Here is a 25,587-nt window from a genome sequence, read left to right as displayed (position 1 = left end):
TAAAATGCCCATAAAAAAGAATAACACTTAGTTCGGATGTAAAATTCACACACAATGCTACCTGAGTGAGTACAAACATAATTAAATACATTTCATTCGGGGGCTATAGCAAAAACAAAAAATGTCCTATACCTTAATGGTTATGGAACAAAGGTGAACCGCCTTGTTGTGTGCTTTCTATCTTATTTCAAACACCTTTTTTCCTCAGATCAACTGGGTTCTCTCAGAGAATTTTACTAGGGTACATGAGCTAATATACCACTATATTGTGCTGGAATATCTGTAAGATAGATTTCACACAAAGTCCCTACTTATGTGCTATTTCTTACTTCTTAATTTTCCACATGTGTGTCCCAGCCTGATTGACTGTATTTTGCAAACCACCCCACTCACAATCACAACCATACAATGAAGTAAAAACATCATTGTATCATGGTTTTGGTACACCTACAGCATAAAGTGAAGTTTATGTAAAAAATAATGGAATGTTTTTTTTCTCCCCAAAAGGAATTCACAGCCTTTATGACTGATCCTAAAGATGGAACAAGTGCAGATTCAAGTTTGGATGCTTGCAGAGAAGAAATAAAGAATGAAGCAACACAGATTGAGGTGAGATATATTTTGTATAGTTTCTGTTTCCTATGTCATTTTCAAAACATATGAAAACAAATTAACTTATAATTATACTTTTGCAAGTCTTTCTCAAAATTGGAATATGATAATAACTGAGATATGATTTTAAAGTATAATTTCAGCTACAATCCCGGAAAAAATGTGTTCGAACACCCACTGTAATTCCCATGTTCTTCTTAGCATAGTGCGCACGCTATATGAGGTACTGGAAAATAAGAATTATAATAGTGTTGTCTCAACGTTCATCTTAAGCATGCCCCCTCACCTTTCCCCACCAAACAATGTTGGGAGAAGATATGGTGAAGATGAGCATATTGGGCATGCCAACATTGTACGGGGTAGAAGGGGGACCATTTCCAATATGGCCTTAAAAGTGTTCGAACAAATATTTCTACGATTTCTGAGGAATTCCTAAATCAGTGTTTGCTACTTCACATTTGGGTTCACAACTTCAGATCCAGTAGAGCTATTGCAATGAAACTTACACATGTTAGTTTATATATATTAAGGAACATAGGGAATAAACAATATTACATTACATTCACAAATATTTCAGGGATCGGTCACTTTAAACATATATTTTCATCAAATTTTGACTAAGTTAAGTCGAATAAGACGTATAATACCATATACGTAGCCCCAAACATTTTAAAACATAGCAATTTGGATAGTTAAAAAGTTGAAAATCTTTTTGGAAAATCATTCACTATTTGTTATATTTGCTATGACACTAAGGGCACCGTCAAGCAAACATCACACGGATGTGGGATGCAAATTCATAAATGTTATCTGCAGTAGATAGCAAAATAATGCAACGACATCTACCAACCTATGCCCATTGCTTTGCCAAACTTCTCCCTCCAAACCAGTAATTCCCGACCCCACGAAAGTATACCTCAAAGAATTCAAGCAAAATCAAAGAAAATGAAATCATTAAAGACCCCCAAAAAAATCATTAAAGACCCAAAAAAAAAGATGAAAGAAACAAAGAAAGGAAACCAAAACCAAAAAAGCAAAGAAAATACTAAAATGAAATAAAAGAAGAAAAAACGAACAATCAAACTAAAAAGAAAACCATTAATTAAAAAAAGAAGGAAGAATAAAAAGTAATAAAAAGTGCACATGTCACTTGCTGGTCAATATGTTTCAAGTTCAAGACCAATTGCACATTAAAAGACACACATGCGAAATGTATAAGACCCATAAATCAATTTTAACTGACATATTCAATGATTGGTATTATTTCTAGATTGTCATTATATTTGATTGGAATAAAAGAAAATATAAACGATTCAAAAATCATGTTTTCCGATTAAAGAAACACCGATCATTATGAGCATGATAGATAATAACCTTTCTTTTTAGGCCTATATGCAATCTCACATGGGCAAAGTTCATTAAAAACATGATTTACGTTGTCTCTTCTGTGGGTATAATTATGTACACTGAAAGTGTGAAACCCTATTCATGGTAAAGGTAAATCGTTGCTCATCTCCCCATTGAAAACACACAGTATGAACGATTGACCACAAAACAAAGAAGAATAGGATTTACTTTTCTATTATATGGTAAATCGATGGATATGCGTGCTTGTCTATGTGTAAATCATTACGTTTTACCATTTGACCATCCTAACCATGCTGTATTTAAAATGTTTAATGAACACAGTTTCACACATTTGGCTGGTTTTTTTTAAATGTTGGTCAAGTAATGTTTTTATTATAAACTAATTTTAAAGCAATAAATGTGCGTATCTCTCACTTCCTATCACTCTCTCCCTATTCCTCGTTCTCGATGCCCCCCCCCCCATTTATCATACCGTGGTACTGTGTGACATTTAAATAAATAACATTGAATTTACGAGTAATGTTTATTTTTATTTTTAGCTGAAATTTTTTGTTTAATCCCTCCTCTTAATTTATTATACAATATGTACATATGCGCAATTAACATGGCACATAAACCATTAAGGCCTAATTTTGTGTGTACAAAACGCTATATTAAATCTATGGTAACTGACCGCTATCCAAATATTCATTGATTTCCTCCATATTTTGTGAGATGATAGCAAATCATGTTTCTGACATGTGTGCCAAATTGCATTAAGATCGATGGGGTAACTGCAGAGTTATTGTCCAAAAAATAAAATCAGATGATTTTGCTAAGCAATTTTGTAGCCACTCCCGGAAAAATGTGTTCGAACACCCACTGTAATTCCCATGTTCTTCTTAGCATAGTGCGCGACGCTATATGAGTCACTGGAAAATAAGAATTATAATAGTGTTGTCTCAACGTTCATCTTAAGCATGCCCCTCCCTTTCCCCACCAAACAATGTTGGGAGAAGATATGGTGAAGATGAGCATATTGGGCATGCCAACATTGTACGGGGGTAGAAGGGGGACCATTTCCAATATGGCCTTAAAAGTGTTCGAACAAATATTTCTAAGATTGTCTGAGGAATTCCTAAATCAGTGTTTGCTACTTCACATTTGGGTTCACAACTTCAGATCCAGTAGAGCTATTGCAATGAAACTTACACATGTTAGTTTATATATATTAAGGAACATAGGGAATAAACAATATTACATTACATTCACAAATATTTCAGGGATCGGTCACTTTAAACATATATTTTCATCAAATTTTGACTAAGTTAAGTCGAATAAGACGATATAATACCATATACGTAGCCCCAAACATTTTAAAACATAGCAATTTGGATAGTTAAAAAGTTGAAAATCTTTTTGGAAAATCATTCACTATTTGTTATATTTGCTATGACACTAATTAAGGGCACCGTCAAGCAAACATCACACGGATGTGGGATGCAAATTCATAAATGTTATCTGCAGTAGATAGCAAAATAATGCAACGACATCTACCAACCTATGCCCATTGCTTTGCCAAACTTCTCCTACCAAACCAGTAATTCCCAACCCCACGAAAGTATACCTCAAAGAATTCAAGCAAAGACAAAGAAAAAGAAATCATTTAAGACCCCCAAAAAAATCATTAAAGACCTCCCCCAAAAAAAAAAAAAAGATGAAAGAAACAAAGAAAGGAAACCAAAACCAAAAAGCAAAGAAAATACTAAAATGAAATAAAAGAAGAAAAAATGAACAATCAAACTAAAAAGAAAACCATTAATTAAAAAAAAAAAAAGGAAGAATAAAAAGTAATAAAAAGTGCACATGTCACTTGCTGGTCAATATGTTTCAAGTTCAAGACCAATTGCACATTAAAAGACACACATGCGAAATGTATAAGACACATAAATCAATTTTAACTGACACATTCAATGATTGGTATTATTTCTAGATTGTCATTATATTTGATTGGAATAAAAGAAAATATAAACGATTCAAAAATGATGTTTTCCGATTAAAGAAACACCGATCATTATGAGCATGATAGATAATAACCTTTCTTTTTAGGCCTATATGCAATCTCACATGGGCAAAGTTCATTAAAAACATGATTTACGTTGTCTCTTCTGTGGGTATAATTATGTACACTGAAAGTGTGAAACCCTATTCATGGTAAAGGTAAATCGTTGCTCATCTCCCCATTGAAAACACACAGTATGAACGATTGACCACAAAACAAAGAAGAATAGGATTTACTTTTCTATTATATGGTAAATCGATGGATATGCGTGCTTGTCTATGTGTGTAAATCATTACGTTTTACCATTTGACCATCCTAACCATGCTGTATTTAAAATGTTTAATGAACACAGTTTCACACATTTGGCTGGGTTTTTTTAAATGTTGGTCAAGTAATGTTTTTATTATAAACTAATTTTAAAGCAATAAATGTGCGTATCTCTCACTTCCTATCACTCTCTCCCTATCCCTCGTTCTCGATGCCCCCCCCCCCCCATTTATCATACCGTGGTACTGTGTGACATTTAAATAAATAACATTGAATTTACGAGTAATGTTTATTTTTATTTTAGCTGAAATTTTTGTTTAATCCTCCTCTTAATTTATTATACAATATGTACATATGCGCAATTAACATGGCACATAAACCATTAAGGCCTAATTTTGTGTGTACAAAACGCTATATTAAATCTATGGTAACTGACCGCTATCCAAATATTCATTGATTTCCTCCATATTCTGTGAGATGATAGCAAATCATGTTTCTGACATGTGTGCCAAATTGCATTAAGATCGATGGCGTAACTGCAGAGTTATTGTCCAAAAACTAAAATCAAATGATTTTGCTAAGCAATTTTGTAGACAATCCCGGAAAAAATGTGTTCGAACACCCACTGTAATTCCCATGTTCTTCTTAGCATAGTGCGCACGCTATATGAGTCACTGGAAAATAAGAATTATAATAGTGTTGTCTCAACGTTCATCTTAAGCATGCCCCCTCCCCTTTCCCCACCAAACAATGTTGGGAGAAGATATGGTGAAGATGAGCATATTGGGCATGCCAACATTGTACGGGGGTAGAAGGGGGACCATTTCCAATATGGCCTTAAAAGTGTTCGAACAAATATTTCTAAGATTGTAGGTTTGAAACTTGATTTAGATATCTAAAATTGAATTTTTGACACCCACACATATGTGGAGCTTATGTTATCATCCAAATGGTTGCCTGGATGTTTCTTTGTTTCTTTCTTTGTTGCTGTTCGGGCAGAAGCAAATTAATTTATCCACTGTGCAGCTCCAACGCAATAACCGATCAATTTCATTATTATGTTTTCAGGGTTATTATTAGGAGTTAAGAAAACCTAATAATGATAATATTGGATGGCTTATTTCGCATGATACCATAACATATCGGATTCGTCATACAAATATTACTCGCCGTTGGCTCGTCCGATATTTTTATGACTCATCCGATATGTTATGGTATCATGCTCAGCCATCCAATATTATATCAAACTTGGTGTGGTGATAGGATATGGTGGCCTGATGTGCTGTATAGTTAGTGCCATGTTATTTGCATATTTATGAATATTAATGAGCATATTTGCATTTTGCCTATATTTTCATTAATCCACTCTGCAGCTTAAACGTAATAACCGATCAACTTCAAATTTGGTTTGGTGATTGGATATGGTTGCCTGATGTGCTGTAAAGTTTTGTGTCATGTTATTTGCATATTTATGAATATTAATGAGCTGATTTGCATATTTTACTTGCATTTTCATTTATCCCCTCTGCAGCTTAAATGCAATAATGGATCAACTTCAAATTTCTTTTGGTGATTGAATTTGGTAGCCTGATGTGCTGTATAGTTTTGTATCATGTTTTTTGCCTATCTAAGAATATTAATGAGCTGATTTGCATATTTTGTCTACATTTTCATAAGGCCGATCAACTTCATTATTATGTTTTCAGGGCTATTAGGAGTTAAGAAAACCTAATAATGATAATATTGGATGGCTTATTCGCATGATACCATAACATATCGGATTTGTCATACAAATATCGAACTCGCCGTTGGCTCGTCCCATATTTTTATGACTCATCCGATATGTTATGGTATCATGCTCAGCCATCCAATATTATATCAAACTTGGTATGTGGATTGGATATATGGTGGCCTGATGTGCCGTATAGTTTTGTGTCATGTTATTTGCATATTTATGATATGAATGAGCTTATTTGCATATCATTTGTATTTACAAACCTCTGTTATTTACACACCTTTGTGTGGTGGCCACCTTAATTATGAACCATGTAATTCAAGTTGATAACAACTACTGGGTTTTGATATGATGGGTCACATATGTTAGGGATATAAAATATGAATGAATGAATGAAAAAAGACACAAGATGGTGTAATGTATTTTTCTTCATAAGGAATCCACAAGTTTAATAACTGATCCTGAAGATGATACAAGTGAAGACTCGAGTGAAGACTCAAGATTGGGTGTTAGCAGAAAGAAACTTGGTGAAGAGGCAACAGAACCAAAGGTATAATTGAACAATTTGGGTGGAAGGAAATTAATTAATTGACACTACCACTTTAACACATCAACTAATGATAACGTTTATAGAATGTAGTGTTGGAGGACTTCAGACCTGACTCATGTCTTGAGTCATTATTTCAGGCTTCATCAGGTCCAGGGGTAGCGCTAACTTGCGCCATGGGGTCATGGGCGCATTCTTTTAGCTTTTGACGCACAAAATTACAATGTAGAGCTTGCTAAAGGGTCATTTGAACCCTTTATTTCTATTGTTTTGGATCCATAATTTCACAAAATTGGAAATTTTTGACCCCTTGTTTGAAAACCTAGCGCTACCCCTGATCAGGTCAGATGTTTACAAGGGGTTTATGAAGCGCAACATTACCTCAAAGCAACATTCAGAGGTCTGACACTGCCTAACCTACACTTGTCAATATTTTGGCATGTTAAAAAATTCAAAATATTACTTCTTCTTTGCCTTGAGTCTGTTTGTCCCATCGAGGTGGCATCAGTGATTTGAAGCAGTTGTCGTACATGCATGCCTACATGCCTGCAAACCGTCCTTGTAGTTGTGTGCATATATGCTCTGCGCAATAGGTTAGCACACGATTCAATACAGCAGCCAGCAAATTTTGCACCTATGTCACTTTCAACTCCCAATTGGACAAAGTATACATAGCATCCATACTTTCCACTTTTAAGATTGTTGTATCTATGTGTATGACTACAGGTTTTCACAGCCTAATGTTTCTCTACTTCTATTTAAGGGATTTGAAGATGTACTGCCAGCAAAAGCTATTAAACAGAAGAGTGAAGACTCAAGTGTGGATGTAACAAGAAAAGAAATGTTAACACCAAGAAAGGTATTCATTTTTATATAACATTTGGGGGTAAAAGGAGTAGAATAAAAATCACATTTCTATCTCTTTGAAACATGCTTCTGCCCTCTATAATAGGTTGGGTGCTGGGAGCATGGTGGAGAGAATGACATCCTGCATCTTAAAGAGCTGATTGGGGGTGCCACTTTTTGTTTGCTTTTAAAAATTGTGCATTTTTTGAATGAAAAGTTTATGAACACATCTCCTGATCCATATGGTGATGAAACTGGTGAACCTAATAAAATATATTTCAGTACATGCTATGCTAAATTTAAGCATCTTGGATTTTGTTATCTTTGCCCCTACCACCCCCTCCCAGCACTGCATAGATATGGTGCACAAAATAATTAGCAATCCAAGGTTTTTAATCTGAAAAAAAATGCTGTTATTTTTTGCAGACTCATGAAGAAGCCTTCTCTGGTCGTGTGCTTCATTTAACCAAAGTGACACGTAATTCACTTACTTGCCGTTTGTGCCATGAAAGGTTCAAAAAACCTGTGAGAAAGCTTCATTGCTCGCACAGCTTTTGTGAAGGTTGCCTAAAAGCAGTTGTGATGAAGTCTTATCTCACATGCCCAACATGCGATTTAAGAGACACCCATTTCAGAGAAGGGTGTTGTTGACTTGATACATGACCGAAACCTGGATAGTCAAGTAGATGATGCCAACTCGTACGATGATCGTGCATGCAACATCATGGCCAATTTAGATGCTGTCATTGACGGTATTGTAGATGAAGAAAGGGAAGACTGGAATTTGGTGAGTATTATTTAAAGTGTTTTTCTTTTCTTTTCTTTTCTTTTCTTTTCTTTTCTTTTCTTTTCTTTTCTTTTCTTTTCTTTTCCTTTATGTCTTTCTTTCTTTCTTTCTTTCTCCTGCTATCTCTCATTCATTTTTTTTCTCTGTTTATTTTTTTTAACAAAAAATCGAAAATAAAACTCAAAATTCGTATTTGATTTCAAGTTTTCGATTTTTTCGCAAACTTTGGACACAAAAATAATAAAAGAGAAGAATAATAGTTTGTAGCAGTGACTTTTTGGTCTGCTATTCCAACATTTGCAACATTGGATATTTTTTGCACAAAATGTTTGTCCGAAATCCTGTACTGACACATAAAAAAAATTAAAATGAAAAAAAAATACAGTAAAAAACTGAGACCAGGTATTATGGTCTCAGGTAAAAAACACCCCATTCCGCATTAGGTTTTCAATTTCTCACAAGCTTTGAGACACAGGATTTAATTAAGATGGCCTTAGCCCATATTTGCAAGACATGTGCCAAGGTGAAATAAACCTACTCATGTTATACCGTCTGGATATGGTCTAGCCTGCTGTCTGATCTTTCCCTGGGAAATCAGGTTTTCCAATTTGGGCCTTTAAGTCTAGAGTATTTGCAAAAAAAACAGCAAATGACCTCAGAGCGCATCCAGAAACCAAATAAAATCACAATGTTCTAATTGGATCGTATATCGGTAGCTGTAGCACCAGACTAGTTTGTAATTTACACAACCTTTATTTTGCTTTATTTTCTTTGTTTTTCCAGCCAGAGCATGTAATTCCCGACTGGGACTGTAATCAATTGTGTGTAGGATGTCAGAGTGTTGCAAGTAAACCTATGTATCTGCCTTGTGGCCATGGATGTTGTGAAAACTGTATAGGAGGAGAACAGTGCATTGGATTAAATCAAGGAGATTGGCAAATTATCTGCTCTTCATGCAAAAATGAATATTCCTCCAGGGACTTATTAGAAAAGAAAGGAACTGAGCAGACACCATTTCAGTTAACAGGTAGATGAACACTTAATCATCCAGTGTTGTCATTTTAATGAATAATTTCACAATTTATTCAAACAGTATATTCTAATAATGCATGTGCATGCACTTACAACAGCTTTGCACAGCTAACTTCTTGGGGAATGCAACACCATCGCCTTGCATTCAAGAGAAGATCACCACAACATGCTAACTTCTTGGGGAGTGCAACACCATCGCCTTTGCATTCAAGAGAAGATCACCACAACATGCTAACTTGGGGAGTGCAACACCATCGCCTTGCATCCAAGAGAAGATCACCACAACATGCTAACTTCTTGGGGAGTGCAACACCATCACCTTGCATTCAAGAGAATATCACCACAACATACTAACTTCTTGGGGAGTGCAACACCATCGCCTTGCATTCAAGAGAAGATCACCACAACATGCTAACTTGGGGAGTGCAACACCATCGCCTTGCATCCAAGAGAAGATCACCACAACATGCTAACTTCTTGGGGAGTGCAACACCATCACCTTGCATTCAAGAGAAGATCACCACAACATGCTAACTTCTTGGGGAGTGCAACACCATCGCCTTGCATTCAAGAGAAGATCACCATAACATGCTAACTTGGGAGTGCAACACCATCGCCTTGCATCCAAGAGAAGATCACCACAACATGCTAACTTCTTGGGGAGTGCAACACCATCGCCTTTGCATTCAAGAGAAGATCACCACAACATGCTAACTTCGTGGGGAGTGCAACACCATCACCTTGCATCCAAGAGAAGATCACCACAACATGCTAACTTCTTGGGAGTGCAACACCATCGCTTGCATCCAAGAGAAGATCACCACAACATGCTAACTTCTTGGGGAGTGCAACACCATCGCCTTGCATTCAAGAGAAGATCACCACAACATGCTAACTTCTTGGGGAGTGCAACACCATCGCCTTGCATTCAAGAGAAGATCACCACAACATGCTAACTCTTGGGGAGTGCAACACCATCGCCTTGCATCCAAGAGAAGATCACCACAACATGCTAACTTCTTGGGGAGTGCAACACCATCACCTTGCATTCAAGAGAATATCACCACAACATACTAACTTCTTGGGGAGTGCAACACCATCGCCTTGCATTCAAGAGAATATCACCACAACATACTAACTTCTTGGGGAGTGCAACACCATCGCCTTGCATTCAAGAGAAGATCACCACAACATGCTAACTTGGGGAGTGCAACACCATCGCCTTGCATCCAAGAGAAGATCACCACAACATGCTAACTTCTTGGGAGTGCAACACCATCGCTTGCATTCAAGAGAAGATCACCACAACATGCTAACTTCTTGGGAGTGCAACACCATCGCCTTGCATTCAAGAGAAGATCACCACAACATGCTAACTTCTTGGGGAGTGCAACACCATCGTCTTGCATTCAAGAGAAAATCACCACAACATGCACTTATGACATCTTAATTCCTTGTTTTTTCCTAGCTTTTCATCAATAGTAATAATAGATGAGGATATTTCTTGAAAAACATTTAGTTGAAATCAGGGTCTTAGCTAGAAATTGTGGGTTGCCCGTCATTTGAATAAAATTGCCTGTCCTAATTTGACCTTTAAAACATTTACCAGACGTCTATAGCCCATTGGGGGTTCAAAGAGTTCAAATATGTGCTGATATGGCCTTGTCCTACAAATTGGGTCTACTAAAAAGGTCAATTAGCTTCTCAAAATACAATTTATAATATAGAATCTGTCAAAGGCATTAATTTTGCCCGTCCCAGGAGCAAACTGGCCATCTATAGACGGCCAGACGGGTGGCTAGCTAAGACCCTGGTTGAAATGCTTTTTCATACATATGCGTAATCTAACGGCACATGTGATTGGTCGAGAGCCACGCTTAAATAACGTTAATACCCAGCTACTTTAGCGTGACAATTTCGGTATTAAAAAAAACCACTGGAAATTGCATTGTTAAGAATGCTACATCTTATTTTTTGTTATTATTTGATGAAAGACATCACCAATATTGGGGGAAAAACATGAACAGCTAGGGTTCCTTATTAGAATTGGGGGCATATGATTGTTGTTTATACCGGAAAAATGATCATGCTCTCAATTCTGTTAATGAACCCCTTATTCATGCTTTTGTAATGTGCAATAGTTTTCTTTATAGAGGACAAAACTACATTTGTCCCATTGTGACGTGGAATCACATTCATTGGTTGTATTGGCAGAAATTGGTAAAAACCAATTACTGGTAGTGGTATCATTGTGCATGTTTGTTTTTTGCGAACAAGGGGTCGCACATATTGTTAAAAATTACTCACAGTAGCTGTGACCAGCTATTCACTGTCTTGCACCATCATAATTTATACTATTATCCATGTGAATTTCTGTTTCAAAATTTGTAGGTACATTACGTAAGAAAATGAAGACATCTGAGCTGGATGATATTGTGAAAGAATCTGTAAATTTGTCAGCATCTTTGGATTCAGAAGCAAGTTCAAAAGGAGATTGTGATAAGGATAGGACACATAGCTGCACTACACTAGTAAGTATCATACATTTTTCCACCATGGTGGGATAATTCTGAATTGACATTTAATTTGGGTGTACTTTGTCTTGGGTCCAATCTCTATCATGGAGAGTTTGCTATATATCTTTCTAAATATATGATTGTTTGTTCTAAATTTGGGTTTTAGCATTTCATATTTGGAAGAAATAATGTTTAATTGCAACATTTCGAAACCACAAACCAAAACTGGGTGCTATGATGTACAAGATTGGGCTACGAGTATGCATTTTACCAAGTTAGCAATAGGTAATTGCTTCATTTTGCATATGCATGACTTTCTTTATTATACTCAAAATCGGATTTTATTATACATGTTATAAGGAAGTTGTTTACGTGCATTAGGCTCCTTCACAGCCGGTTTCTGTCGTGTATGTTTGCGAGTGAGCCACAAGCAGACTGGGTTGCCAGGGAACTACAGGACAAAATACCTGTTTCTGACTATTAGCGTGTTTCTATTGAGTCCCCTGCATTTTACCGGTAAAACTGTTTGCCGGCAAATAGCGGCGAAAGACGGAAAACGGTCAGTTTCCATTGCATGTTGTTTACCGGTAAACACTCGATGTACAGCGTCGATTGACACACCTCGAAAGTTTGCCGGCGAAAGGTCATGCACTGGGGTCAATCCTCGGGTCAATTGCAAAGCATAGTGGATTTTAGTATTGTAGTATTTTCTTAATTTTTTGGCTAAAAATTAGGTAGCAAACTCGAGAAAAGAAGGCTGAAGAATATTTTTTTTTTATTAGCGTTGTTGAGGCGTTGTCATTCGTTCTTTTATCACATTACGCCACTGGGGAATCCCCCTCAGTTCTTTGTTATCAACTGTGAGTATTCAGTATTGTTGCGCGCAAAAAAAAAAAAGGTCTTAGAATTTGATCTTTTACAGTTTAATTTCAGTTGATATTCGTTTTAATGAATAATAACAACATTTAACCAATGCTCATACTAGTCATCTCATTCCCCCCACTAGGTTTGAAGCCCATGGTAGAAATCTCCGCAATTCAAGTGCAATATCAAAAATTCCAGTCAGAAAATCCGGGTGTGCTAATAAGTCCAGTACCATATTTTATCAATTTATTGAATCAGTAGTTATCCTTTTGCACTTGCTTTTAAACAGTTCTGATGTATTACATGTATATGCAGGTGTCATTATTTATATAATTTATATATGATCTCTTTATTTGTACGTGTGAGTGGGAGCATGAGGGAGCACCAGGTGATTTTGGAGTTTGTTTGAGCCCAGTGATATGTGTGGTGTGGCTGTGGTGTGAATTAGGTATGTGGGGGTGTGTGTGTGAGTATATTGTTCAGGTGTGAGTGGCTGTTTTCTGTGGTGGTTGGGTGTTGTATGTGTTCAGAGATGAAGGGACCATGTGTGCTGGCGTGCCATTGTGTGTGCATCTGCATGCGTGCGCTCATGCACCCTTCACCTGTGTACCCTTTTTCCACCCACACCGACTCCCGGAACCGACTCACACCTGCATATGCTGATGTTTTAATATGTAGCAATATCCATTTATGCTTTATACATGTGCAATATTTTTCATCTTTTATCTTGCATTATTTGAATTTAAATTTGTTGTTTATATATTTTGTATTTGTAATTTAGTAATATTTTGATGTCTTTTAATTAATGTAAAAATTGCTCAATTTGGCCTTAGGGCCACGATGCTTTTTCTAATAAAATGAAATGAATGGAAATAATATTATAATCATGAAATCTTTCTAATCTTCTGAAGCACTCCACCGCGGATCCGAGTTGATTTCTATTTATTTCTGATGCACAGTTGGATTCATCCGCTGTTGTTGTTGTTATGTTGTTGTTTTTGTTTTATATATTATTTCATGGCTTTTATTATAAATCACAGCTCATGTTAAATATTTAGCATCAATTATGTATATAAATACATTATGAATATTGTTCTGCCATTTTCTTTATTAGCAAGTGAGTCGATTATTTGTATGTGATTAGGCCTATGATTTTTTGCGAACGAAATAGTAATTAAACAAGCTAGCTCATTGACGATGCAGAGGTCAATTTCGCGACTCAACTTCCGTTTTCTTCCCTGTATGCGCATTCTACAGAACGGAGTGAGTTTCTATTGGAGTTCGCCGGTAAGCGTCCCCGCTATTTTCCTTCCTCAAGAAGGAAAACGTTACCGGTAAACTCTCACCACTATTTACCAGTAAATTGCGGGGAAGGTTAGTTTCTATTGTGCAGAATTAATCCCTTTACTGTCTTTTTACCGGTAAATGGTCCCAATAGAAACACGCCTTATAACTATTAGCAAGGTCTCAATTTGGCTATACTGATAATGGTTAATTGGAAATCTGAAAATAAACACTTATTTTGTAAACAGATGATACTCTGTGATTATTTATGGATGGAAACTTAGGAAATTGCTGTTAATGGAATAATTGATATATTAAATATACATTTTGTTTTTTCAACAATAAAAATCCATTCACAAATAAGGTTTTTAGGAACCATGTGACATTAAATATTTTGAACAATTGCTCTATGAAAAATGATATAAATGCACCCCTGCTGATCCAGGCTACTGATAAGCTGTCAACAAGTGACCACTAATTCAACAATTTAATGAGCAATTATCTGACCAGACAGGAACCAAGCTGGGTATAAGGTGCCCAGGCACCTGCACTGTTAACTAGGGTTAGTTTATACCATCACTAATTGATGCTGGGAGTGACACTAGGGGGGGGGGGGGTTAAATACCAGTAATTGGGGTAGATAGTTGCTTTGGTTTTATACATTTTGGTAGAGCAACTGGGCAGTTAGTAGTAACAATTATAATCAACACATTCAGGAAATAAAGATTGAATTGAGCCAGGGAACCCCTGGGATTGAGTAATCAGTCTTTTTGATTATAATTGTTAAAGGTCATCTGAGCCTGATGAGGTGGAATAAGTAGGCCTATATATTGTTGGATTGTCAGAATGTTCAAAGTCATGTCATAAAACGTAATCACAGAGTCGTCTGAATATAGATTGTTGGATTGATGCGAAACTCGGTGGATGTGATTTCCATTGATCCCTTTGTTTGTACAAGTATAAATTAAGTATAAATTAAATGTAGACCTGTTTAACACACATTTTTCAATTTAGCTTATAGTATGTCATTGGTGGTATTCGTGGTAACAACATTTCCAACCCGGTTAGTTGTGCATGTGCAACACACAAAAAATTACTAGCATTCCAAGTACTTGTCAATGTAAAATAATGAAACATGAATTTCATCCATGGTGTTGTCTTTTTAAAGACATTTCTTGTTTAAGAGTGATCTAACCTAGAATCCATGAAAATATGAAGAAACTATTGGCACCAAAATGTATTGACGATAATCTCACAATCTAAAATAGGATGAAAATGAAAAAAAAAGGTCATATCTTCGGACGACTTATCTGAGACCGCCGTCCCTATTTATTTACTCACCCTTCCTCTTTCTTGCATTCAAAAGCAAGTTCTTTGTTGATTGACTACTTAAAACCATAGATTTCTTTTTATTCACCCTTCCTTTCTCTCTAGCATTCAAAAGGTTAATATAAACAAGTTATTTATTTATTCACTCTTCTTTTCTCTGCCGCATTCAAAAGGTATGTATGCAAGTTCAAGGCCATTAGCCTGAATGAGGGTCTGATAGTGGTTGTGCAATAACTCATTTCTGTACTTCTTCCTATATTTGTGCTGTACTTCAATGTTGAATATTATCATACAGGCTTTACATGTACGTGCATAGATATAACCAATGAAAATGTGCACAATCCAGGAGCTTAGGTTTGAGTGTAGATATCAGGACCGGGGATGATCCTCCTCCTTATTCACTTTTTGAATAGCTCTGACACTTAATGTGCACATGTGCACAGGGACCACCAACTTTATGTGACTTCTGAACCACAAGAGGACTAATTATACCCTGCTTAATTATAACTACACATGGAAAATAGTGTATGGATGTAAGAAGAAATTCTACAATTATATTCTCACAAGCAACTGAACAGAATTGTACTAGGATTTACAACCTAGGAACATTTTGGGAGAAGAAGAGAATTCTTGGCAAGGCTTGGAATTGGTCCAAGGCTGAGGTCCTATATGGGTCCTCACAGATTTGGGGTCAGAGGTTCGAGAAATGTCATCCCGGTTTTAGTCCTATACTCCAATAGTCTAGGCTATAAGCTTAATGCCAGGTCGAAGCCAGTGAGAGATTACGTCTAGGGAGATATAATTATCATGATAAGGGCATAATCATCTCAACTTGAATGTGGTAACTTACAATGTACCTAGACTTGACTATATACCTTTAAAATAACTATACTGCCCAATAAATGTTATGTGGCAAGTTATAGATTTAATTACTTGTTGGTGTTTGTTAACAATAAAAATTCTACTCTGCAATCGACAACAGCTCTATTTAGGGGTCAGGTGACGTCATTGTTGTTTTAGTGCACTGAAGGTTAACATTGGTCATTGAACACAATGACCCCCGGGTACAGTGACATGTGTATGTGATGTCAACAGATGTGAGGTCAAAGGTAATTTAAGGGTCATTTAGGTAATTTTCCAAATTTGTTTATTCTCCACCAACTAAGCTTGTGTTTTGTGATTGCTAAATTCAGTGGGAACATATTTTACACACTAATATGCTTATAGGCCAAAAATATGTGCGCTTTGTAGCCGCTTAATAGACATGATTAAGCAAATTCTGATAAGTTTGGACTTCCCATGCTGCAAGCTGTTTGTATTCCCATCATTTGAATTGTTTTCAGATTCCAAAACTTTCCATTTTACTGACAAAATAGGCCTATTGTTTGATATGATTCAATTCTATCTTTACACCGCACACCGTCATCGTCCCTATATCTTCGTGTTAATAATTGTTGTGATAGTACGATGAATCCTCACGTTTTTCAAAAGCTACGCATGGTGATTTTGTTCGCGATAGGCCGAGCGACTCGGGCTAAGCATACAATGTGAGATTTTGAGAGTCTGCCACGCTGTTTCTATTCTATGTTTTTACGATTTTCGCATGATCAGTATATGGCTGGCCGTAATCGCCTAACGATGGAGCTGCTACGCAGTAAGCTTACTTTTCGCTTCAGGAGCTAAATTGACCAATCATGTTAGATCTTTTCATTACGCTGGAGCCAGTGGATGCATCCTCGTTCCAGAGAGAGAAAACTCTTGCCAAAATTAATGTTTACTATGGGGATTTTAAAGGTGAACCTCATTGAAAATAAAGTTATATATCAATGGAAAGCTTATGATGTCAGGAAGCAGAAAAGAATATTTTTATTTGCATAGCGTGCCAGGCTAGACATAATCTCCATGCAAAGATTGGATATTGGCACCCCCTAAATTACAAAACGAAATCGTTCAAATTAGAGGCGCTTTCGTTGATGACGCCAGCCCAGGGACACACAGTTACTTCCGGGTTTGATTGTAAACACAATGTCCGTGTATTACTGTGGCATGCATCGAACCAATTCAGTCATTGTCAACTTTACATGAAAAATATCTTCATTAAAATAAGAATTACATGAAGGAAATATCATGATCAAATCAAGAATGAAGTTCCTGAATAAAGTGTGGGGATTTAAAAATGGGAAAAGTGCTGGTCGGGTGATTTGGGATAGGCCAAGCCATCCACGATATGCATAGGGAATATTACAGTAAAGCACGCAGAGCGAAGATTAGCCGAATGAAAACAGATTGCAAAAAAATAACTGCTAGTGCTACCAGTTCAGATCGTCACACCAAGTTGAGATGAACTTATCAAAGGAAAATGAAGGAATAGAATAAGGTACATGTACAGGATTTTTTAATTATTTCTTAGCTTTACAACCGGTCATGGCCGGTCATGTATGATAGACGAACTTGTATATAGATACATACGGGATGAGCTCAGTGACTGTCTCACTCACGCCGAGTGTTCAGTATCCGCGACTGTACTGTACTTACTTGCAGACAAAATGACCGATTTGATATTCACATTCTGATATTTCCAACTTATTGCTACTTCATCAGCAAAATTTATTCCTGTAAATGTTCTAAATATAAGGGAACGATTGATCAAATCTGCTGAAACACCCTATGAAACCACAGATATATGGAACACACAACGCAAGTGCTGCCGGCGGATGAAGCCCCGAAGCGAGTCGCTGTGTTTGTGCATATCCGTCCCTGCCATTTCTTCAGCAATTTCACGCATCGTGTTCGGTAATCCATAAAACATGAATGTTTCACTTTTTCAGTACCGCACACTGATTGTACTATCATTAAAGAATCGTGACACAAGTGACAATGTTTTAATTTTATTCAGATTTCCATTTAATAACGGTCTACTAAGCCTAAATTGTATTTATTTTATCATAAAGTATCTGCCCGAGTATCTGTTTCTTTCAATCGTGATTGTGTGGAAAGAATGTATTACCGTAATGCGCTAAATATGAAAACCTTTATATGGGCTGGATTTGACGAAATCGACTGCAAGACGATATTTTTTTAAATCAGATATTTTAAAATGAATCAAGAATAGGGAATGTCACAAACAAGTATTTAATTTGTTATTCGATCATGTTTATTCAGTCCCTGATTCAGTCCATGACATGAACGGTACTCGGTAGCAGCAAGCATTTGCGCATGGGATTGATCCCAGCGCGAAATTCAAACTCAATTACCCAGTTTTACCCAGCCAGTTATGACTGATTTTGTCAAAAATTTACGGAAAATTTATGTGTTGACAATAATTCTATTATTTCTAATATATATAGAAGGAACCAGCAACTTGAAGATTCCTCTAATTTCAAGCTTTATCATGTTTATTGTGAAAATCAGACTTGCCGGGCAGCTTGCAAAGTACAGGAAGCAAGTCTTGTTTACGTGTTTCCGAGTAGGATCACGTGACTGCGAACCCTGAGCTTACGTCACGAGCATTCCCAAGGTCATAGACGATTGATTTGGGTGCTTTTGGGGCGCCTTAAAAAAGACCAAAATTCATTCATTTTTTTAATTTTTCAGCTTTATTGGCCATCAAAAAAATCGGAAAAAATTATTTTTAGTATCCTGACATCATAAGCTTTTCATTGATATATAACTTTATTTTCAATGAGGTTCACCTTTAAATGAATCGAATGTAAATAAACCACGACCAGTTGTACAGGACCAATACCATTGTTTGATTAGTGTATAGTCAATGTTACCTTGCATGCATGTGTCATGTATGTGGCGTGTTTGTTTGTTTGTTTGTCTACTGTGTCAGGCCAGGATCACTGACACCCACGGTACTGATACTGTCATACTATCACAGTGATCATATTGTTGAATGTTGTTGACTTTAAAATAATCATGATGCAGTCATGTCTACAGTAGAATTCACCACGACCTTTGAAGGACTTAAACCCCATTAAAAGCTATTAAACCAAGATAACACTCAATGAAAACAGCTCAACTATGTTACATCAGATCTTCTCTGGTTAAATACACACTGCACTTGTGTCTGTTTTACCTGTGCAATGAGCAATGAGCTGGTATTATAGTTTCAGTTGGGGGTACAGTGACATGTGTATGTGATGTCAACAGATGTGAGGTCAAAGGTAATTTAAGGGTCATTTAGGTAATTTTCCAAATTTGTTTATTCTCCACCAACTAAGCTTGTGTTTTGTGATTGCTAAATTCAGTGGGAACATATTTTACACACTAATATGCTTATAGGCCAAAAATATGTGCGCTTTGTAGCCGCTTAATAGACATGATTAAGCAAATTCTGATAAGTTTGGACTTCCCATGCTGCAAGCTGTTTGTATTCCCATCATTTGAATTGTTTTCAGATTCCAAAACTTTCCATTTTACTGACAAAATAGGCCTATTGTTTGATATGATTCAATTCTATCTTTACACCGCATTAACCGCCATCGTCCCTATATCTTCGTGTTAATAATTGTTGTGATAGTACGATGAATCCTCACGTTTTTCAAAAGCTACGCATGGTGATTTTGTTCGCGATAGGCCGAGCGACTCGGGCTAAGCATACAATGTGAGATTTTGAGAGTCTGCCACGCTGTTTCTATTCTATGTTTTTACGATTTTCGCATGATCAGTATATGGCTGGTCGTAACCGCCATTAACGTGGAGCTGCTACTGGCAGTAGCTTACTTTTTCGCTTCAAGGAGAGCTAAATTGACCAATCATGTTAGATCTTTTCATTACGCGGAGCCAGTGGATGCATCCTCGTTCCAGAGAGAGAAAACTCTTGCCAAAATTAATGTTTACTATGGGGATTTTAAAGATGAACCTCATTGAAAATAAAGTTATATATCAATGGAAAGCTTATGATGTCAGGAAGCAGAAAAGAATATTTTTTTATTTGCATAGCGTACCAGGCTAGACATAATCTCCATGCAAAGATTGGATATTGGCACCCCCTAAATTACAAAACGAAATCGTTCAAATTGGGCGCTTTCGTTGACGACGTCAGCCCAGGGACACACAGTTACTTCCGGGTTTGATTGTAAACACAATGTCCGTGTATTACTGTGGCATGCATCGGCCAATTCAGTCATTGTCAACTTTACATGAAAAATATCTTCAATAAAATAAGAATTACATGAAGGAAATATCATGATCAAATCAAGAATGAAGTTCCTGAATAAAGTGTGGGATTTAAAAATGGGAAAAGTGCTGGCGGGGTGATTTGGGATAGGCCAAGCCATCCACGATATGCATAGGGAATATTACAGTAAAGCACGAAGAGCGAAGATTAGCCGAATGAAAACAGATTGCAAAAAATAACTGCTAGTGCTACCAGTTCAGATCGTCACACCAAGTTGAGATGAACTTATCAAAGGAAAATGAAGGAATAGAATAAGGTACATGTACAGGATTTTTAATTATTTCTTAGCTTTACAACCGGTCATGGCCGGTCATGTATGATAGACGAACTTGTATATAGATACATACGGGATGAGCTCAGTGACTGTCTCACTCACGCCGAGTGTTCAGTATCCGCGACTGTACTGTACTTACTTGCAGACAAAATGACCGATTTGATATTCACATTCTGATATTTCCAACTTATTGCTACTTCATCAGCAAAATTTATTCCTGTAAATGTTCTAAATATAAGGGAACGATTGATCAAATCTGCTGAAACACCCTATGAAACCACAGATATATGGACCACACAACGCAAGTGCTGCCGGGCGGATGAAGCCCCGGCGAGTCGCTGTGTTTGTGCATATCCGTCCCTGCCATTTCTTCAGCAATTTACGATCGTGTTCGGTAATCCATAAAACATGAATGTTTCACTTTTTTCAGTACCGTACACTGATTGTACTATCATTAAAGAATCGTGACACAAGTGACAATGTTTTAATTTTATTCAGATTTCCATTTAATAACGGTCTACTAAGCCTAAATTGTATTTATTTTATCATAAAGTATCTGCCCGAGTATCTGTTTCTTTCAATCGTGATTGTGTGGAAAGAATGTATTACCGTAATGCGCTAAATATGAAAACCTTTATATGGGCTGGATTTGACGAAATCGACTGCAAGACGATATTTTTTTAAATCAGATATTTTAAAATGAATCAAGAATAGGGAATGTCACAAACAAGTATTTAATTTGTTATTCGATCATGTTTATTCAGTCCCTGATTCAGTCCATGACATGAACGGTACTCGGTAGCAGCAAGCATTTGCGCATGGGATTGATCCCAGCGCGAAATTCAAACTCAATTACCCAGTTTTACCCAGCCAGTTATGACTGATTTTGTCAAAAATTTACGGAAAATTTATGTGTTGACAATAATTCTATTATTTCTAATATATATAGAAGGAACCAGCAACTTGAAGATTCCTCTAATTTCAAGCTTTATCATGTTTATTGTGAAAATCAGACTTGCCGGGCATCAGCTTGCAAAGTACAGGAAGCAAGTCTTGTTTACGTGTTTCCGAGTAGGATCACGTGATCACGAACCCTGAGCTTACGCCACGAGCATTCCCAAGGTCATAGACGATTGATTTGGGTGCTTTTGGGCGCCTTAAAAAGACCAAAATTCATTCATTTTTTAATTTTTCAGCTTTATTGGCCATCAAAAAATCGGAAAAATTATTTTTAGTATCCTGACATCATAAGCTTTTCATTGATATATAACTTTATTTTCAATGAGGTTCACCTTTAAATGAATCGAATGTAAATAAACCACGACCAGTTGTACAGGACCAATACCATTGTTTGATTAGTGTATAGTCAATGTTACCTTGCATGCATGTGTCATGTATGTGGCGTGTTTGTTTGTTTGTTTGTCTACTGTGTCAGGCCAGGATCACTGACACCCACGGTACTGATACTGTCATACTATCACAGTGATCATATTGTTGAATGTTGTTGACTTTAAAATAATCATGATGCAGTCGATGTCTACAGTAGAATTCACCACGACCTTTGAAGGACTTAAACCCCATTAAAAGCTATTAAACCAAGATAACACTCAATGAAAACAGCTCAACTATGTTACATCAGATCTTCTCTGGTTAAATACACACTGCACTTGTGTCTGTTTTACCTGTGCAATGAGCAATGAGCTGGTATTATAGTTTCAGTTGGGTGAACGATTATAAAGCTTAACGCAAGGTAACAATACTGTGTGGGCTTAGTGTTTACGAAATTAGACAAAAGTCTGCTTATTGTTAACCAGCGTTCTTGAAAATGAGAAGCATAATGGTTTGCAGACTTAACACGGTTTAGAAATAATTTCTTCATATTTTTTGGTGTTATCTGTCGTTTACATATCCTTCCTAAAACACAAAAGTACCAATATTTCCAAACACCTAAATTAGCTAAAATTTAGGACATGTTACAAAACTATATTTTCTAGAATTTCAGAGAATACTTTAAATATTGGCGGTTATTTTTTATACATTGACGTCTACTAGGCAATGGCCTATACTTCTAACATACACTATTTGTAGAGGTCACACGTCAATGGTGATCGCACTGAGTATTGTGTATAGGAAAACGGACAGTAACTACAGTATGTATGGCCTACTACTAGTATATAAAGTAAATCCGAACTGGTTTGCTGAAGGTCGATTCCGCAGGCCACGCCGCGCAGGTTGTACAAATTAGCTCCCGGCGATACACTGCAGATCGCAGAATTGTGTGCATGGTTTACCACCACTCTGCCTAGCTATTATAGTTATGTACAATACTGTATGAGTTTCTTATGAGTGCATGTCCATCTTAATAATAACGGTTCGTACTTTTCATAAACTACTTTTATCATAACTTTCGTGACCGAGGATATCTTGCAACCACGTGAAGCTCGCCTGGCAAATTCTTAATGAATAAATGAGTAAGTCGTACTTGATTGGTCAGTTTTACCTCCGAGTAATGAAAAACTCTAACATGATTGGTCAATTTGGCTCCACGGAGCAAAAAGTCAGCTACGCGTATAGCAGCTCCACATATCAGTATCCCATATGATATTTCTACTGCAAGAAAATTTTATTTGTTGTCAGGTAAATCACAGGTTTTATTTTAAATGCACTAACTGGAAAAAAAATGCACTAATTAGTGAGGACCGGTATTTTGCTGTGGATATGTTTAACTGCAATTTTGCGGTAAAAAATTTGAAATCCTGGGTAAAAATTTTAATATATTCAACTCTTTGAGAAAAATAATTATATAAAGGAATCATGTAAAACCCAGGTGCAATACAATGTATATTATTGACACACTATCACTTTCTTTATCTACGTCAATAATAGAATAATCGATTTCAACCGAATTGAATACAATGCTCCATTTTGAGTTTGTAGTTGACTACTGAGTTTATAAGTTTATCGATTGCTAGCCAATCAGATAGAATTCTTTTCTTATGCTCGTGAAATACCACCGCCTCGTCGCCACCAACGTAGTATTAAATTTCTATTTATCGTATAGGGTGTCGACGCTGTGCACCGTCAATAGCCATAATGGGGTTGTAATAGCTTTGGTGTAGGTTTTATATACCACCTGCAATCAGGCATACCTTCTTCCTTAACCCTGTTGCCCCCAAAACATGCCAAGCCCTCTTTTATATCCCCTCAAGTTTTTCATGATTTAGCCCCAAAACAAAATCTTCAGCTGGAAGACTGTCACAGTATAATTTTTTTCCCCAAGTATGATCAGTAACAATCTGATTTTGTTGCTAGATAGTATGTTTCTATTATGTTTCTTTAACAGGGCCAGCAGCAGCAAGCTGGGGCAAATGAAAACCATCAACAACCAGCCATGGGTGCAGTTGCTGGACAAGGGGCAAATGGTAATGCAACTCAGCAGCAACCACCTTTAATTGACCAAGACAAGCGCAAATTGATCCAACAACAGCTTGTGCTGCTACTTCATGCACACAATTGTCGAAGACAGGATAACCATAACCAAGCCAATGGAATAATCAGGGAGTGTGCTCTCCTTCACTGCCGCACAATTAAAAATGTGCTGAATCACATGTCCATCTGCCAAGCAGGAAAGTCCTGTCAAGGTATGGTATCTTTTTATACCCTCTTGTATGCATGTATCTCCATTAAGGTCCATTGTTAGTGGGGAAAACAACCAAATTGCTGTAAATCACAGCACTTAGTGAAAATAGTGTAAATTCACAGGAAAAGTCACATGCAAAACACAGAATCCATCAATTCATGACATATCCTGGAAAGTTGGCATCAAAAACAGACCAGTAGAATCAGAAAGAGCAAATAATTTTGAGATTTTAGCTTTGTGCCTGTAGAAATTATGTAACTTTACAGAGCATGCAAAATTAGTACAGTGCACAAAAATCAATCACATAAGACTCCCAATACCTTAAACCTAAAGATGGTAAGTTACGCTGCATATTCATCTCATTTTTTTTTTCAATCTCGATTGAATTTCAATCAATAGCAAAAACAGCATAAAATACATTATCCAGGGTCCAAAAAATACTGTACGGTTACTAAGCTGTCGCGTATATCTTAAGCATCACTGGTAGCGTGTATCTGTTTTGCGTGTTGGCGTTGACCACGGGTTGCATTGGATTTCGCGAGTATTTAGGTGCTGGTCTGTATTAATTGCACCATAATAAAATCAAAAATTGGGCTTCTGTACTTCTTTTACCAAAGGTAATCTTGAAAGCAGGTGGTCGCGAAAGCAAGTGAATCTTGTATGAACATGGATCCAATCTAAACTGACACTGATAGGTCTCTCTCCAATTGCAGTTCGCCATTGTGCATCATCTAGACAAATCATATCCCACTGGAAAAATTGCACAAGGAGTGACTGCCTTATATGCGTACCCTTAAAAAATGCTTCCGACAGGCGGTCACAGCAAGGTAAGTAAAGGATTGACTTGATAAACACAAACCACTGCAAAAAGTCTGCTATAGTTTGGGTTAAAACCATAATGTACATTGTACAATCTTTTTATATGTACTTAGTTAATTTTTTTCAAACATAATTTTTGTTGTGTTTGTAGGACAAGTGAGCAATTTTGAATTGATATTTTTATTAAGACACCCTTAGAGCTCCACAGTTAAGAGGCCACGATAATAAATTTGTTTTCTTCCATATTATCTCAAAAGTTCAGATTACAGTTTCTGGCAGGCAGGAACGTCAGTCGTTTATATTTTGAGCAAGTGCAGTAATTTTGTGCAGCGTAAACATAAAAGTGGAGTTCGAATTGGCTGAATCAATCATTGGACAATCATAACAACAGACTGATAATCCATCAAAATGTTGGTAGGGACATGCAGAGCGACGCTCTTA

The 25,587-nt window shown here is 36.7% G+C and overlaps 2 protein-coding genes across 6 annotated transcripts in view; both read left to right on the top strand.

The window, feature by feature from the left end:
• Positions 1–8,067, top strand: part of LOC140167966 (uncharacterized) — a 63,314-nt gene extending 55,247 nt beyond the window's left edge. The window contains exons 18-21 of the mRNA XM_072191256.1: positions 508–609; positions 6,460–6,573; positions 7,334–7,429; positions 7,843–8,067. Coding sequence (XP_072047357.1) covers positions 508–609; positions 6,460–6,573; positions 7,334–7,429; positions 7,843–8,067 — 537 coding nt within the window. The remainder of the gene's footprint in view (positions 1–507; positions 610–6,459; positions 6,574–7,333; positions 7,430–7,842) is intronic.
• A 24-nt stretch (positions 8,068–8,091) lies between these two features.
• The window catches only part of LOC140167965 (uncharacterized), a 39,103-nt gene continuing 21,607 nt past the window's right edge, over positions 8,092–25,587 (top strand). For 3 of the 5 annotated variants that reach the window (XM_072191252.1, XM_072191251.1, XM_072191250.1), the window contains exons 1-5: positions 8,092–8,203; positions 8,987–9,230; positions 11,627–11,766; positions 24,031–24,328; positions 25,041–25,154. In XM_072191252.1, the coding sequence (XP_072047353.1) occupies positions 8,141–8,203; positions 8,987–9,230; positions 11,627–11,766; positions 24,031–24,328; positions 25,041–25,154 (859 nt within the window). In that variant the 5' untranslated portion in view covers positions 8,092–8,140. Of the gene's footprint in view, positions 8,204–8,986; positions 9,231–11,626; positions 11,767–13,002; positions 13,064–24,030; positions 24,329–25,040; positions 25,155–25,587 lie in introns of those variants that run through there. The other 2 variants (XM_072191253.1, XM_072191255.1) reach the window with 2 other exon arrangements.

The sequence above is a fragment of the Amphiura filiformis genome, chromosome 13 (genome assembly GCF_039555335.1).
Source record: "Amphiura filiformis chromosome 13, Afil_fr2py, whole genome shotgun sequence".
In the NCBI taxonomy this organism is placed as follows: domain Eukaryota; kingdom Metazoa; phylum Echinodermata; class Ophiuroidea; order Amphilepidida; family Amphiuridae; genus Amphiura; species Amphiura filiformis.
Note: the sequence above shows the minus strand (reverse complement) of the source record. Positions and strands in the feature narration are given on the sequence as shown.